Source organism: Staurois parvus, unplaced genomic scaffold, assembly GCF_062004578.1.
Source record: "Staurois parvus isolate SC_StPar_1 unplaced genomic scaffold, SC_StPar_1.0 ptg000376l, whole genome shotgun sequence".
Lineage (NCBI taxonomy): Eukaryota > Metazoa > Chordata > Amphibia > Anura > Ranidae > Staurois > Staurois parvus.
In genome coordinates this window covers 1514578-1532028 of record NW_028318172.1, presented here as the reverse complement: position 1 = coordinate 1532028, position 17451 = coordinate 1514578, and the positions used below count along the sequence as shown (strand labels likewise).

Genomic DNA, 17451 nt, shown 5'->3' with positions numbered 1-17451 from the left:
TGTCTGACTGCTATTATTTTAAACACAACTGTAGCTGCATACACATTCTGCTGCACATTTTCAGCAATATATTTGGATATAATAAAAGTTTACAAATTGCCCTCCTGGCTGCCAATACCAACCCTGCCAGTCTTCATTATTGCTTCACAGGACAGCCTGTGCATTTCATTAGTTAAGCAGTGACTATGCACCTAGAACTAAACCGCTAGCCTGGTGATAGCTTCTAGGTGTACCAGTGCAGAGTGGGAAAACTGTCTTTTATCCTCTTTATCTCCAGGTTCCACAAGTCATTGTGGCTATGGCACCTAATCCAGAATTTTTATGAGCAAGGATGTCTAGATGACTGGGGTAAGGAGGGTGACACAAAATAGATGGCCACCTGGAACAGAATGTATAAATCCAAACCTTTGTTTGGTGTTTAATTATGAATATCACTACATGCACCTTTACTTTTCAGAATGATTATCTCTATTACCTTTGAAGTTAATACACAGTGCGGATTAATTTGCACGCTTTTCTTCACAATAACATTATTGCAAATAATGGATTTCTTCACTGTGACACTGTCTTCAATGTGAACATCATCCCAAATGGACACACTTTCAAGAATGACTCTATCACCTGGCAGAAGAAAAGGGAAACAGTAAGGTGTGTGAACAGAGTTCATGTAATAGGCAGTCAGTATAAATACAGCTACAGTAAGGATCCACTAACAGAAACCTGCAATGTGTATAATCAGCCAACACTAAGGTGAGCAAAAACATGGAGGACAAGACAAGACACCAAATTGGAAAGCAGCACAATTATACTATGTATGCAAATCCTTGGCTCAACCTGATCCCGCCAGCTCCATTTTTTCACGGTGTAGAAGCAAATGAACATACATCGAAGATTCACAGTGATGTTTTAATACAAATCACAAACACTAGCTCAACATTATCCAATATTGCAGAAAAGTGGAAAGATCTTAAAATGTCTTTTCTAGCTAACCTGACCTGAGGCTTTATAAGATCATTCTATTTGGATACTTGCTGGTTTGCTTTGTTATACTGGCTACAGTCTTTTACACATCTAACACATCTAGAACTGCATAGGTGATGCACGGATATATCGGGGGTTGAGAATTATGGTCCGAAAATAGGGTTATCTGCGTTTTGCCACTAAGAAAAAAAAAACAAGTGCCCCCTACTGACTTGAATGAAAAATCTCCCCCCTACTGATTTCAATGATAAATCTCCCCCCTACTGACTTGAATTAAAAATCTCCCCCCTACTGACTTGAATGATAAATCTCCCCCCTACTGACTTGAATGATAAATCTCCCCCCTACTGACTTGAAATGAAAAATCTCCCCCCTACTGACTTGAATGAAAAATCCCCCCCCTACTGACTTGAATGAAAAATCTCCCCCCTACTGACTTGAATGAAAAATCTCCCCCCTACTGACTTGAATGAAAAATCTCCCCCCTACTGAATTCAATGCAAAATCGCGTCCCACTGACTTCAATGCAAAATCGCGTCCCACTGACTTCAATGCAAAATCGCGTCCCACTGACTTCAATGCAAAATCGCGTCCCACTGACTTCAATGCAAAATCGCGTCCCACTGACTTCAATGCAAAATCGCGTCCCACTGACTTCAATGCAAAATCGCGTCCCACTGACTTCAATGCAAAATCGCGTCCCACTGACTTCAATGCAAAATCGCGTCCCACTGACTTCAATGCAAAATCGCGTCCCACTGACTTCAATGCAAAATCGCGTCCCACTGACTTCAATGCAAAATCGCGTCCCACTGACTTCAATGCAAAATCGCGTCCCACTGACTTCAATGCAAAATCGCGTCCCACTGACTTCAATGCAAAATCGCGTCCCACTGACTTCAATGCAAAATCGCGTCCCACTGACTTCAATGCAAAATCGCGTCCCACTGACTTCAATGCAAAATCGCGTCCCACTGACTTCAATGCAAAATCGCGTCCCACTGACTTCAATGCAAAATCGCGTCCCACTGACTTCAATGCAAAATCGCGTCCCACTGACTTCAATGCAAAATCGCGTCCCACTGACTTCAATGCAAAATCGCGTCCCACTGACTTCAATGCAAAAAAGCCTCTACTTAAGTTTTTTAATTTTTTTTTATATATTTCATTTTATTTTCTGTCCAATTTTTGTTTGTTATTTTCAGTAAAAGTTATTTTGCGTTACTGCATTGTACTTTTTAAATTAATATTAATTTAATGTCATGATTTCATTATTTCATGATGATTAAAAAGTCAAATATAATACAATTACACAAAAAAAATAAATAAAAAAAACTGTCCATATCGGTTTTCACCAAATGCACCCTGAATTTTTTTTTACGGTGCACCACTACTGCATAATGGTTTTGTACCACTAATACTGGATACTATGTGATGTACAAGCCACATAAAATAAACAAATAACTTTCTTTACCTTCCCTGATAAAGCCATATCTGCCTTCATTTGTATCTCACACACTCCGCACCTCCCCCCTCCCCCCAAGACACTGGGGCTTACAGTGGGGTGGTTTCAGCCAAAGAGGCAGTGCTGTCAATCCAGAAAGCATTGGTCGGGACTAAGTGTGGTCAGGTGCTGATTAACAAGATACAAGCTTATGGATCAGCAGCAACAATGCTGATGTCCTCTCCTCTGCAACACCTTCCCATTCCACTGCAGAGCAAGCAGACACAGCCTAGATGAGAGGGGAAACTGTTCTGAATTCAGTAGATGTGCAGCATCGTTGCCAAACCATCACAGGAAGCTACATTAGGTTGACTTTACTTGCAACCAAAATAAACAGCGCAAAACAATACCCAAACCAAATTAATAATCCAATTAATTTTATTGTTTGGGTATTGTTTTGCGCTGTTTATTTTGGTTTATATTATTTGGTGTTTTGCACTAGTGTACAGCAGCATCTCATACCTTTGTTTGGAGATTATTCTGTGGCGCAGGAGTGTGTATTTTTAATTTTTTGACTTTACTTGCAGGCTGAGCAGGTATTTGTGGGTCTACACAATAAAATGTGAAAAACTAGCAAAATACAGATAAAAAAAAAAAAAAAAAAAAAAAAAAAAAATTTAAACATTGCAGGAAGGAACAACAATATATGAACAATGACAGAGGTTTGGCAAAATGCTCCAAAAGACTGCTTCCATATAACAGTTTTTTAGCTTTCAGACTAGGTTCACAGTTGTGGGACCATGTGTAAATCGCACGCTTTCCTGCACTCCTGCGCTGTTCTCTTGCAGATATGCGGGGGTGCCATTTCATCTTGATGGCATCCTCATGCATTGGAAAACACTACCCATTTCAGGTGAAACTGAATGGGGCCAAAGCACCATGCAGTCATATTTTAAGAAAAACAGGTACAGAAGTCCATTTAAATGAATGGGCTGATGTGCCCGCGCATACATGAGGCGCACTACCTGCATAGATGTGAACCTAGGCTTACCAATTTAAGAATGCAAACAACAAGCAACCAATTAAAAAAAAAACAAACAAACTGACTTCAAGGCAAAAAATAAATAAAGGTGACCTTTCCAGGTGTCCTAAAAATGTTACCACAATAGATCTCTTGATTTAACTACTACTAAAACACCACCCTAAGGAATTCAGATTTTTCAATAGCTATGCTGTGGGACCTAGATATCAGAAATGCAGATACATTTAATAAATGTAACAAATAAAAAAAAAATAACAAAAGATACATATGCAAATCTTTTGTTATGTGCCTAAATATTCAAATTTAGATAGCTTATCAACATGTACTTCTTACATATGAACCATATTTAATCTCTTGTCAACTATGTAATGCATATATGTAGTGGCAAAAGAGGCGGGCTTTAACGGCCAGCCGCCACACATGTCCACGATGGCATGCGAGCGCGCTCGCTGTGTGCTCCGAGCACACAAATCTACTCAGTGAGAGTTACTAATCACAGCTACTGATCGGGAGCCAGCAGGATGGGCTCCAAATCATGTGCATGCTGTGAGAGCCACATGATACAGAAGCCATGCCCACCTGCCAGGCAATAAAGCCCACTTAAAGAGATGGCATTAAGGGGTTAATGAATGCATAAAAAAGGAATTTAAATGGGGAGTCCTTTAGCGTTCTAATGAAATGTGTACCCATCTATGCTATATATTTTTGTTTTTTTTCAAACTGCATGTTAAAAAAAAAAAAAAAAAAAATTATCAGAAATTCCTTAATGGGAATTTTCTATGACAGCACACTCAGAGTGGGACAGAAAGATTCCAAAAGGCCATTTCTCTAATTTCCTTGTGCAGATGACAAGGTCACCCAATGCCCGCGACTCCCTCCTTTGTGATGTGCACACCTAATCATCTTACCAATACCCGATAAGCGTGCCAGCTTATCATACCCATGTACAGAGTGCATGAGTCAGGAGTGAAAGCAGAAAAGTCTAGCGAACAGAATTCAAGGGTTAGGCGTATACACCCCCCATGACTGATTCCAACCCCTTTATTCATAGAACAACAGTACCCTGTATCAAGCATTTCAAACAAACACAAACTCTCACATACATATACACAAACTTTCAGCCCAGTAGACATCAGGAGTGAGAGGAAATCTCTCCGAAGTCAAGAGAAATCCTCTTAGTTGTCACTACAAGTGTCCCCCACTAGAAGACATCCCATCTATTCCTGTTCCAACCCCAAAATTTGACAGCGACAAAGTCATTAGGACAAATAGAGAGGGTAAATCTCCCAAGCAGGAACATAGATAAGTATACAGGGAGTCATGACTATGTAATATAGGAAGTGTAGGGTCAAGAGGTATAAATAACACACAGCCCAGCTAACAGAGTTCAGGGGTCAGAATAAATAGAGAAAAAAGAATGTGTAACATTCTAGATATTTTAGGAGTTTAGGAGCATCTGACACATCGGAGCTTAATGTGGAGGATACAAGTAAATAAAATAAATGAACAATAGTTCATTAATAATGCTTACCATAATGGTGGTGGCCAAGTTCTTTTAAATTTTATGAGCATCAGGGCTATTAAATGTTATTTTGTTGTACTGATTTTTTTAGTAAAAGGCATGAAAGTGATTAACTGCAGGTTAAAGCCTTCTGGATGAGCTCATTATATTGAGAATATTTAAATCTAAAACTCCTCTAAGAAAACACGCACGCACGCACGCACGCACGCACGCACGCACGCACGCACACACACACACACACACACACACACACACACACACACACACACACACACACACACACACACACACACACACACACACACACACACACACACACACACACACACACACACACACACACACACACACACACACACACCTTTCCTATTCAAAGCTAAAGAAAAAGAGTTTGGGATTTAAACACACTTTAATTTCCATACCATTCATTGAACCACCCCATTTCTCCCTGTAACTTACCGATTCTGCAATTTCTTCCAATGCTGGCATTGCTGATGTTACACATTGCCCCAATTGTAGTGCCACTGCCGATCAAAACATTCTCATGCAGAATACTGCCATGGCCACGACTGACCTCTGACCCTCTGTAAATATTGTGACGGGAGTGAGTGTAATTCTGTTTATCTTGATCAGTGAAGTTCATTTCAGGAGTTATAGGGTGCAACCAGCGACACAGAATATCTGAATTTACAGCTTCATACATGGACAGGTTGGAGACACGAGCACCATACTCTTCCTGAGTCACGTGAAGGTGGATCTGATTTCCCAAGATCTGCATGTAGGCAAAAATATGGTTAAATAAGCTAAATCAGACACAAGACAAACATTCAGAAAATGCAGTGAACAGAGGAGAAATCTCCAGACCTGAACTATTCTTTGCTGATGCCACAAAATGTACTAAATAGCTTATGTATCTTGTAAAGCAATCTTGATCACGTACAAGTGGAATTCCAGTCATACCCTAACTAAGCCTAAATCTACTCCCACCCTCATTTTTAAACTATTCTATCTAGCCTGTAAAAGAAAATATGTCTATACTTACCTATTCTGAAGCCGCTCTGGTTTGGTCTGACCAGCATCCAGCACCAGTTTCAGTATAGAGGAGGGACAGCAGACAATGGCTGCCTCTTAGTAAGTCTATAGATGACATAATATGCAACCATTGTCGCTGCCTTTCCTGTACACTGAAGCTGGTGCTGGAACCAGTCATGTGATCTAGGGATCTTTTCTTTACAGGGTAAATAGAATAAACTTAGAATGGGGGTGGTAGTAGATTTAGGCTTAGTTAGGGTGTGACTGGAATGCCACTAAGTCTACCCAGCTTCTTAGACTTTGAATATCTTACCTCTTCATTAATAAGGATGCCACGAACAAAGTCATCCCTTGTTTGGTAGTCAAAGTTGTCTGTAAACAGCTCTGCTACCTAAGAAATTGAAGGGTAAAAAAAATGTATAAAAATTACATTACAAAATGTTACAACAATACAGCTGCAGATGACTGATCTGTGGAAAATAAACAATCCATACCTGAGGGGAACAAATACTTATGTGACAGTCCAACAAATCATGGCGCAGTTCTATTTCATCAGTTTTGCTCTGGAAGATACTCTACAAAGACAATAACAAAATCAATTTTTAAAGTTCTCCCAGTGAATACCCGATCACACTCTCCAGTGAAATTATACAATGTCTTGTAACCTACCAACCTGTCTCATCTGTAGCCATACTAGGCTGCATATATGCATGCAGAGACGTTGTAGTACCATTTTCTGTTTGTCTACAAATGTGGGTTGAGAACTGTAAACCCATGATACTGATAAATGAGGTTATAGTAGTTTAGCTTTGCCACCCAGACATATCAAAGCAATTCAAAAGCAAGCCTTGAAGTTAGCAATACCCTAAGGTTATTTACTGTATGAAAACCCTTAAGTTAATTTGTCTTTCTAGTTCCTTGCACAGGGCTTGGGAGAAAGATCATTCATTTACTGTTGGAAAGTGGTATCGCTTCAATTCCTGGCTCTTTTGGTAGAGTAGTACACGTTTTGTCTTGCCATCCATAGCAATGATAACATCATCCTCCTGACACCTTGTGCGGTGACCCGGTGAGGACTCTTTCAGGATCATGGTCATTACTGAAACATTTTTCTCCAATTTCCGACGTGTCCTAAAAGAAATAAAGTTCTTAGTTATGAAAAATAATGAAGAACACTTAATAAAATTAGCCACAGGAAATTTACAAATATCTTACCTGTGCTCCTCCAAAGCTGCTTCAACGTTTATATTAGAAACCACATCCCCAGTGACCAAGATAAAGTCCGATCGAACTAAAGATTTAGCATCCACATCTCTGAGGACATCCCCAAGTGAACGGTAAAGGTCAGAGGTCACTACATGCACCACATTGGAGTTGGTAGGTCGACACCATTTGGAATTCCTGTCCAGGAATACATACATTGTTAGATAACAGCTGCACCTATACTTCCATTCACTTTAGGCTCGGTTCACACTGCCGCGACTTGGGATGAGACTTGTGAGACCCCAGGTTGCATGACATGTGAAATCCCATGTTAGTCAATGAGAGCTGTCTTAATTAGCACTACTGAAGTCGCTCCGACTTTAGAAAAAGGTTCCTGTAATACATCAAGACAACGTCTAACCGACTTGTGCCCATAGACTTTAAAGAAAGTCGCCTTCAAGTCGGATCCTCATCTATATTGATGTGACTTGGATCTGACATTACAGGAAGATTACCCAGGCATTCCCTAAAAGTTGCTTCAGAGTTGCTTCAAAGTAATGCTCGAGTCACCTGGCAAAGTCACACTGTAAGTCACGTGATTTTCCAAGACTTAACCTTGTCTATTAAAAAAGCTTTAATGAAAATGCAACACATTAAATATCAACAAAGAACAATGAATTCATCCACAATGCCAACAGTATAATTATGGAAGGCATCTACGCAGGTTTGAAGTGCACATAAGCCTTGGGTAGGGGAAAGACAAACAAAATACAGTAAAGTTTTACAAAAGCAAAAGCTCTTCTGTAATTGAATAAGTCAATAACATCACAGGTGCCAACTGTCTATGTCATATTGGTTTTTAGATTTAAGAAGCATAGTTGTGGGGTAACATAAAAATACCTTACTCATAAAAAAAACTTTTTTTTTTACTGGAAAAAGTATTTTTTGCAGCATTTTTATATACAGAAAAAAAGTTACAGCTTCAGTACTTTTTACACAGAAAAAAGTATCTCTAAATATGGTCTATGACAGCAGTTTTCCTATTACCCCACACCTAGGCTTCTCAAAATGATACAGACAGTTGACGTCTGTAATGTTATTGACTTACCATTTAATTACAGAAGAGCTTTTGTCTTGTATATGTAAAACTGTATGTTTGCCTTTCTCCAACCTAATGCTAATGTGCTCTTCAAGGAGCATAGATGCCATCTAGAATACAGTTGACATTGTAGATTGATTCATTGTTCTTTGTTGACATTTAATATGTTGCATTTTCATTAAAAGCCCTAGAAGGATGTAACCAAAATAAAACCTTTGTTAATGACACTAATGCTGTAAGAGGAACATAATAAAGATGCTTATCTCTCGATTGATCAACTTCCTGCTTATAAGAAGTGTTCAGTGAAGCAAATGATCAGAAAAAACCTGGTTTATATCAAAGCAATCCTACAGCTAAAAGCTGCAATAAGCAACATTAGGGAGAGCTGAGGGCCACGTTTGGCTGTCATATCGTTTGTGAATTAAAGCATTGATTGTCCTGAAAATGTGTTCTGATCTTCCTCAATGTTACAATACCAAATAAAGTAAGACCAGTGGCATCCCAAGGCAGGTGCGGGGAGTGCGGCCCACAACGGGTGACACCGACCACACGGGGTGACACCGGACCTGCTCCATGAAAAGGTAAGCGGACGATCCCCGCAGGATGGATCCGATCCATCCTTCAGGGATTGTAGGCTTGCTTTACAACTTACCTTTTCTTGGAGCGGGTCCGGTGTCACCCCTTATAGGTTGCATGCCGGCGATCCCCGCAGTCGGCATGCAACCTATACGGGGTGATACCGGACCCGCTCCAAGAAAGGTAAGTTGTAAAGAAAGCCGACAAACCCCGCAGGATGGATCGGATCTGCGGATTGAGCATAATGGATCAGTGTCCGATCCATTATGCTCAATCCGCAGATCCAATTCATTCTGCGGGGATCGTCGGAGGGGGTGTCACCAAGTGTTACCGCACCAGGTGACACCAACCCTAGGGATGCCTCTGAGTAAGACTACAGGGTTGATTTACTAAAACTGGGGAGCGCAAATATCTGATGCAGCTCTGCATGGTAGCCAATCAGCTTCTAAATTCAGTTTGTTCAATTAAGCTTTGACAGAAAAAAAAACCTGGAAGCTGTTTGGTTTATATGCAGAGCTGCACCAGATTTGATAAATGAACACGTAAAGCTAACCATACATGGCTCAGCTGACAACGAAAAAACCCCCCAAAACTTCACTAATTTCCCTGTCCACACAATCAAGGTGGATGGGGACATCCTCCCCGCTGTGTCACTGTATTCTGACAGCATGACTGGTTCCTGCTGAATCAGTCAAATTTTGATCCATATATTATTAGCTTAACACCTTCACGCCTAAGGGTAAAACAAATCTAATTGCCTAAGCACAATTTTGCAACGTTGATGTGTTAGTAAAACCATACATATCAACTACATCCAGGTGAATTATACCTTGTTTTTTTCAGGACGAATTGGGCTTTCATTTTGTGGTAAATGGTAATGGATAGCTCCTGATTTTTTTCTATTATCAAAGGAAAACTGGCACAAAATAGTAAAAAAATATATATTTTTTTATTAGCTGTGTGTTTGTTACTACCATAACCTACCACCCAAGAACAACCCAAAATAAATTCTCCAGCTCTTGACGATTGCAGCGATATCATATATGTGTATGTTATTTGTACCCGTAGTACAGCCCAAAAACAATAGTGCACATTTTGTTTTTATCTTTTTTTTTTACCTAAAAAACACACCGACACCAATACCACTTTTTTTTAATCCTGACCTTTGACCCTGACACTGAACTAAGTCAAATCTTGATCTAGATATTTTTTCTTTATTTTTTAATATTTATCTTTTTTTCAAACATGCCAGGAGTTAGAAAGATACAATGTATCTCTCTCCTCCATTCATAGAGAGAAAAACACAAGGGGGCCAGGCTGTACAGTGACTGATCACTGTGATAGCCAATCAGAGGCTATCACAGCAATCATGTGACCCGGAATCGGGAGTCCTGGGTCCCGATCGTTAGACCAGGACCTGGTGCTCTCAGTGACATCGCAGTCTTTGTGCTGGGAGCACGCAGTGCGGCGCGCTCCCAGCATACAGACAGGTACACAAATATGCTTCCCCACGGAAAAAGCCCAGTTCTGTGAGGCCGCATATTTGTGTTACGTCGGCGTCAAGGGGTTAAGGCTCAGGCTGGGTGATGTCTTGAAACTCAACAGTTTTATTAGCAGCAAAGTGATTTCAGCATGCTGTAAATAAACTCCCAAATAAAGGGAATAGTGTTCTGGGTTCTGTAAAGCTTACCATACACTATACAATCTGATTGTACAATCTCCTTTAAATCTACCATCAACTACTGTATGTAGTGCAAGGACAGAGAGACCCAGAAAAGCCAAGGCTCCTGTGAACATCACTGGCTTGAGAAGAGGCTCCGGTGAGTACCAGGGGGGCTGTGGGAGGAGCAGCACACAGGGTTTTTACCTTCTGTAATAGGTAAAAATAAACCTTCAGCCATTACAACCACTTTAAAAAGGCCATACCTTTATTTAACAGATGGTTTTAAGCAACTATGGTAATTATCTGCTGCCAAAAACAGAAAACTAAAACAGGTTTATGTGTGAACAGACATTCCTATTGGTACCATCCATGCTACTCGCATGGCAAACACGTAATGCGTAGCACAAACAGGCTTCAAGTACATTTATGAAAAAAAAGGGAAAGAAATAGGTTTTTAAAATCTGCTGGTACACAATGAGTTAATAGCAACAAGAAGGATCCATCTGAAGTAGTCATAATTGGATGATGAAAAGCTCCAAGAGCAGGGCCAGATGATGTCATCACATTCAGGAACCACAAGACGCCAATCTTGGTGAGTTATCTGAAGCCATTACCCAGCCTTAAGGGAGAAAATAACTTAAAGAGGCAATCTATTCTGCGTGCACTGGATATAGTAAACTTATTTTGTGCGTGTTATTTGTTTAATTGTAATAAATAGTAATTTGGAGTTTTACATATTGCGCAATGAGGTTCTTTTTATTCCTATGAGTATCTATACGAAGAAGTGAGAAGTCGTGGGGAAATTTGACATCTACAAAGTGGTGTGGATTGGTGCCCTTAAACGGCAAGGTGCTGTTTTGACCTAGAATGCAGGTCAGCTATCTGAGATAAGTGGCCTCACTAGGAGGTGGTGGAAGCACTTTTGAGATAAAGGATTGCTGTGAACGCGGGTGGAGTTAATATTGGAAATGGACATTTAAAGTGGACTTTCTACAGTAGAGGTGGAAGAAATTATTATGGACTTTATTATTTAGTTTTTTTTTTTCACAGCATATTGAATTTTTAAATATTTGTATTTTGAACAATGGTGTAATTTGAGTTATTCTCATTTATCTAGATATAGAAGTAATTAACTTTGTGCGGTGGTTGTATTTAATCTAACTGGATATTTTGGGTGTGGGATCACATGATATTAGCTGCTGCAATCAAATCAATATATTGGAGTTTGGAAAGGCACATATATTTACATTTTTAATTTTCGGACTGATTCACATATAGTTGAATGGCAGCGTGGGAGACTTTGAATCAGAGTATTGTAACATTTCTCATTACTAGAGCAGCCTTGTGTAGTGTACAGGCCTTGTGAAAACACCTGACACTTTAATACATGATGTTTAAAGCCAAACTTCAGAAAACTTGAAAGGTCTACACTGCAGTTGGACTGCATCCACTCTACAAAAGCTAATTGCTCATTTGGGTCTACCTTAGGAGGAGAAGACACTGCGGGGACCAACCTAGCAGCGAGGAGGACTGAAGGATTGAGAAAGTAAACCTCCTTTAACAACTCCCCTAGACTTAAATGCTCTGTTAACTTCATCAGCGCAAATGCAGCCCCACTCAAGGAAAACTTTAAAGTTTCCTAGAGTTGGACTTTAATTTATAGATAGTTGTACTTCAGAGTTGAAGTACAACATGATCTGACCAAAAGAAATTTCAGATTACCTTGACTTAAGCCTCGTACCCACGATGACAATATCGGACGAATGGTTGTCTGTTTTTTTTTGGCATGCTAGTCTCATATCTAAAATGAATATCTCACTAAAGCTACAAAAATTCTCCTAAGACAGAATACAAAGCATAATGTGCTAGTATGCATTGCAGTCTTCCTTCTGGGTTCCCGTGCTGCAGCCGCTTGATTGGCCGAGACACAATGACTTTACTTCTGCACATAAGGGTATGCCATTCCTTCAGAGAGCATGCGACGGTGATGTCACCGGCTGTTGCTCGCTAAAAAAATCTCCTAAATTGTTCACGTTTAGGAGATATTTATTTTACCTACAGGAAAGCTTTATTATAAATAAAAGTAATATCCTGCACTACGTGTCTCTAGTATAAAAAATATAATTACTCAAGCAATTAATCAAAGTGTTAAATCAAAATAAAAATAAACAGCTGCACTCACTGTGTCTTCCACCAAAACACAGAAAAAGTTAATAAAGTAAACAAATGTGTTGCGCTATTAAAAATAATATCATTCAATAAAGTGCATTATACACACACACACACACCAATAATTAACTGTAAAATACACATTAACTCAACTGAGTCATAAATAAATATAATAAAGTTCATAAGCCAGGTTCATGTAAAACGAATCATGTTCAGTCTGTGCATCAAACAAAAAAGTGGTCTTGTGCTTCCAATCCTCACCGACATGTGCACCACCAAGAGAAGTAAAAGCTTCTTACCAGAAGCTGAGACCTCTGAATTACGGTCTAGCTGCGTTTTAGGGACAAATCCCAATCAAGGATGGATGGATCAGCACATAAACTCCAAGGGCAGCTAGCCGCTTGATAAAGGATGGACCTCACTTGTTTACAGCTCTGCCCTTTTGGTCCTCTTGCAGTTTTCACACCACAATCAATGCACTTGAATGGTATTACTTTTAACAGTGCAACACATTTGTTTAATTTATTATAAGCTCTCCTGTAGGTAAAAATAAAATTTGAGAGTTTGCTACCACTTTCATTAATGTTCAGTAAAATGTTGTGGCATGATCTTAAAGAATATGTAAACCCAATATTTAATATTCATGATATGTGCCTGCTGTACCATGTACTTGCTTCCTTTGTGTGTAATCCCTGGTGTTCCTGTCAGTCCCTATGCTTTCCTATTAAAAACTGACAACACTAAGCAGAACAGATAGTGGTCAGTGCTCTAGCTGTGCTGGGAAATCAATCTGTTCTCTTCCAATGATCAGAATTGTTCTGACACACCCCTCCTGCACAGCCTTTCATTGGGAAGTTCAGTTTCCTGCTGTTTCTCCTCCCCAGCTCTTAAGCAGCTGAGAACAGAGAGAATGTGATCACATAACACAAAAAGGAAAAAGAAACTGTTTATAATGGGTTTTTTTTTTATATCTATACACAAATGTTTTGCCTTTCATTTCTATTTTAAACTGAATGGATTGTTTTATGAGGTGAGAGTTTACACACACTTTAGGCACAGCATTCAAGCAAGATAACAAAAAGTAAACAGAAATTATCCAAAATTTCTCATAATCTAGAGGCATGTATAACCTGCAGCTATAAAGTATTTTGATTTGGCTATTACTAATGGTAACGTTAGATGCATTACTAAATAAAGGGATTTACATACGGTAACCTTGTTCGTTAACCCATATAGTCAATAAAGATATGCCAATATACATTGTGTGTGCTTTTTATTACATACAAAATGTTATCATTATGAATTAAATATTAAAGTGGAAGTCCAGGCTAGTAACGAAGCTTAAAATGGCTCCCACACCCCTTCTAATGCCCATTTAACCCCTTCATGCCTAAGGGTAAAACAAATCTTAATGCCTAAGCACAATCTTGCAACTTTCACATGTTAGTAAAACCGTAGATATCATCACAACTACTTTGTACATCCAGGTGAATTATACTGCATTTTTTTCAGGACACATTGGGCTTTCATTTAGTGGTAAATGGTATTGGATATCTCCTGACTTTTTTTTTTTTAATTATCAAAGCAAAACTGGCCCAAAATAGTAAAAAAAAAATATATATACATTTTTAAATTTAGCTGTGTGTTTCTTGTTACTACCATAACCTACCACCAAAGAACAACCCAAAATAAAATTTCCAGCTCTTGGCGACTGCAGCAATACCATATATGTGTATGTTATTTGTGGTTTTTACCCGTAGTACAGCCCAGAAACAATAGTGCGCATTTTGTTTCTTTTGTAGTTTTTTACCTAAAAACACACTGACACCAACACCAATTTAAGAAAATAAAATAAAAATCCTGACCTTGACCCAAACACTAACCCTGGCACGGAACTAGATCAAAGCTTAAACCAGGTATTTTTTAAAATGTATTTTTACTTTTTTTTTTTTTTTTAACAAATAGTTCAGTTTTTTTCTCTATGCAGGGAGAGAGATACAATGTATCTCTCTGCTCCATTCAGAGAGAACTGATCACTGTGATAGCCAATCAGAGGCTATCACAGCAATCATGTGACACGAAATGGGGAGTCCCGGGTCCTGATCGTTAGAACGGGACCCGGGTCCCTCAGTGACACCCCAGTCTTTGTGCTGGCAGCGCGCTGTGCAGCACACTCCCAGCACAAAGAGAGGTACACAAATATGCAGCCCCAAGGCAAAAAGCCCAGTTCTGTGAGGCCGCATATTTGTGTTACGCCAGTGTGAAGGGGTGAACTACCCTGTAGGAGGAAGATGCATATACTGTATTTAATTATTCTCGTGGGGCTACGGTTCGATCACAGGATTGGTCCCAGTGGCTGACTTCAGGGAAGGGAGGAACAGCGACAATGCATGCCACATAGTGAACCTATGGGTGAAGTCACCACCCAGGCATTCCAGCCACTGTCGGCAAGCTCTCCTCTCCCCTGAAACCAGCCACTGGGAGCTGACCACTTGACCAGACTGGAGCTCCCTGAGAATAGGCAAGTATAAGCATCATCCTTATACAGAGTAGTTAGAATAGGCGTTAGAAGGGAAAGGGATGGTGAGAGTAGGTGTAAGCTTAGTTATATCTAGCCTGGAATTCTACCTTAAATAACATCTTATTAGTTTGCAATTAATCATGTAGAAATCAACATACTTCGGTATGCACAAATATGTGCTTACAGATCGATTTGCTATAAAAAGCTCTAAAAATAAGAATTTTCAAGTGTGTGAATCCAAGCTGTCTAACTATAAATTGTTTCCCACAATACTCACCCAACTTTCAACCAGGATTTATAGCTTTTTCCCAACAAATGTGTGAATCCTGGGTGAAAGCTGTGTGAATCGTGTGAAAACATTTCTAAACAGACCCCCAGAATGTGAATTTAGGGGGCGAGGAGAAGGTAAATTATACATGAATTCACTTAGCCAAGCTCCATGAACTTAATAGAATATATATATATATATATATATATATACCGAACAAATGTGACACATTCACACAGCTCCTACGAAACTTGCAGTATTCTATATTATATAATTCTATCTAGAGATGTGCACAATGGAAAAAATGTTTGCTTTCAGATTCATTCGTCAAGTTAATAAATTTAATTTTGTCATGTTACAGTGATTCCTTTTCGGAATTTGTTTAGTCTATTTGTTATTCACAGAAATTTGGAATTCATATTTTGGAGAAAAGCTATATTTGTTCTATTTTATTCTATTTTCTTCTCTTCTATTCTTTTCTAGTCTAGTCTTTCAATTTCTATCCTATTCTTTAATTTTATGTTCTATTCAGTTGTATTGTATTCTTTTCTAGTCTTTTCTTTTATATTCCCTTATTTTCTATTCTGTTTTATTCTATTCTTTTAAATTCTATGCTGCAAGTAGGAATCTTATTTCCCTTTTATACCTTACTCATTTCCTGAATTCATTTTAGAGATGTTGAAATTTGTTACTATTGTGATTCGGAAAGTCAGATACATCTCTGAATAACTAAAAGTTTGTCCAAAATTTTGATAAGAAACAAAATGACACATTTTTATTTATATATCTCGTATCATCATCTAGTGGCTGTAATATGGTATTTGTTTTAATTACATCAGTCAGGGGAAAAAAGGGATTTGACCATTAGATGGCGCTTCTTTCATACGAGATAGTTATACAATACAGAAAGTTTTGTTGGAACGCTGCAAAAATCAGTGGTAATGGAAAATGTTTATGAACACTTTAGGCCTCTCAAAATGTTTACATAATTTGTGGGGGAGAGCACATATGCACAAGAAATATAATAGTATTTCCAATGAAAGACTGCTAAATAATGTCAAGCAACAATTTTGCTACCTGAAAATATATTTACATATCCATTCCTGGTCTTATGCAGGCCATAGATATCCAATTTTCTTGCCGAATTATCGGCTGATAAAAAAAAAAACGTCCGATATTTGTACCGTTAGTGGGGAAAAATGTCGGCCGTTTTTCTTAATTTTATGAGATTTTGAAAATCGGCCAAGCTGGAAAATCCTGGGACGATTTGTTAGATCGGCCGATTTTCACGGTAAATTATGGTCAAATCGGCAGTTCTTCTGGCCGATTTGACAATAAATTGACTATGAAGAAAAAGTAGTAATAGAAGAAATAGATTTTGCAGGAGAAGAAGAAATAGAATATCAAGAAGAAGAATAGAAGAAAAGAGAAGATGAAATAGATTTTGCAGAAGATGGAGAAGAAAAAAAAGTTGCAACATTGTATCTATTTGTATGCATTTCGGATACAGATGTTTCTATTCAAGTACAAATAGATACAATGTTGTTTCTCTTCTTCTTCTTCTTCTTCTTCTTCTTCTTCTGCATAATCTATTTCTTCTGTCAAATATAATAGCAGGTCTCTATGCAGGGACACCGCTATTATATTAATTGACGGCCGTAGACGGGACTAAAACCCGCCGACTTTTTTTTTTAATTAGTGGCAACGTCGGCCGTCTGAACGACCGATTTACGATTTTGTATTAAAAAAAAAAATGCCGATTTTCCCCACATCTATGGCCTGCATTAGGGCTTGTTCACACCATCGTGCAGATTCGCCAGTTTTGTTGCATGCTTTCTTCAAGGGCACAACTAAATCAATTCTCTTCTATGTGCCCTGTTCACACTGCCACAATAGTATCCCGGCAAAACGTTTCTGTGCAGGAATCTCCA

General features: G+C 38.8%; 1 protein-coding gene across 1 annotated transcript in view; it reads right to left on the bottom strand.

The window, feature by feature from the left end:
- Positions 1-17451, bottom strand: part of EIF2B5 (eukaryotic translation initiation factor 2B subunit epsilon) — a 46386-nt gene that overhangs the window by 15038 nt on the left and 13897 nt on the right. Inside the window, exons 3-8 of the mRNA XM_089685464.1 lie at positions 7237-7422; positions 6975-7152; positions 6516-6596; positions 6335-6412; positions 5449-5761; positions 476-621 (exon numbers count right to left, since the gene is read on the bottom strand). Coding sequence (XP_089541590.1) covers positions 476-621; positions 5449-5761; positions 6335-6412; positions 6516-6596; positions 6975-7152; positions 7237-7422 — 982 coding nt within the window. The remainder of the gene's footprint in view (positions 1-475; positions 622-5448; positions 5762-6334; positions 6413-6515; positions 6597-6974; positions 7153-7236; positions 7423-17451) is intronic.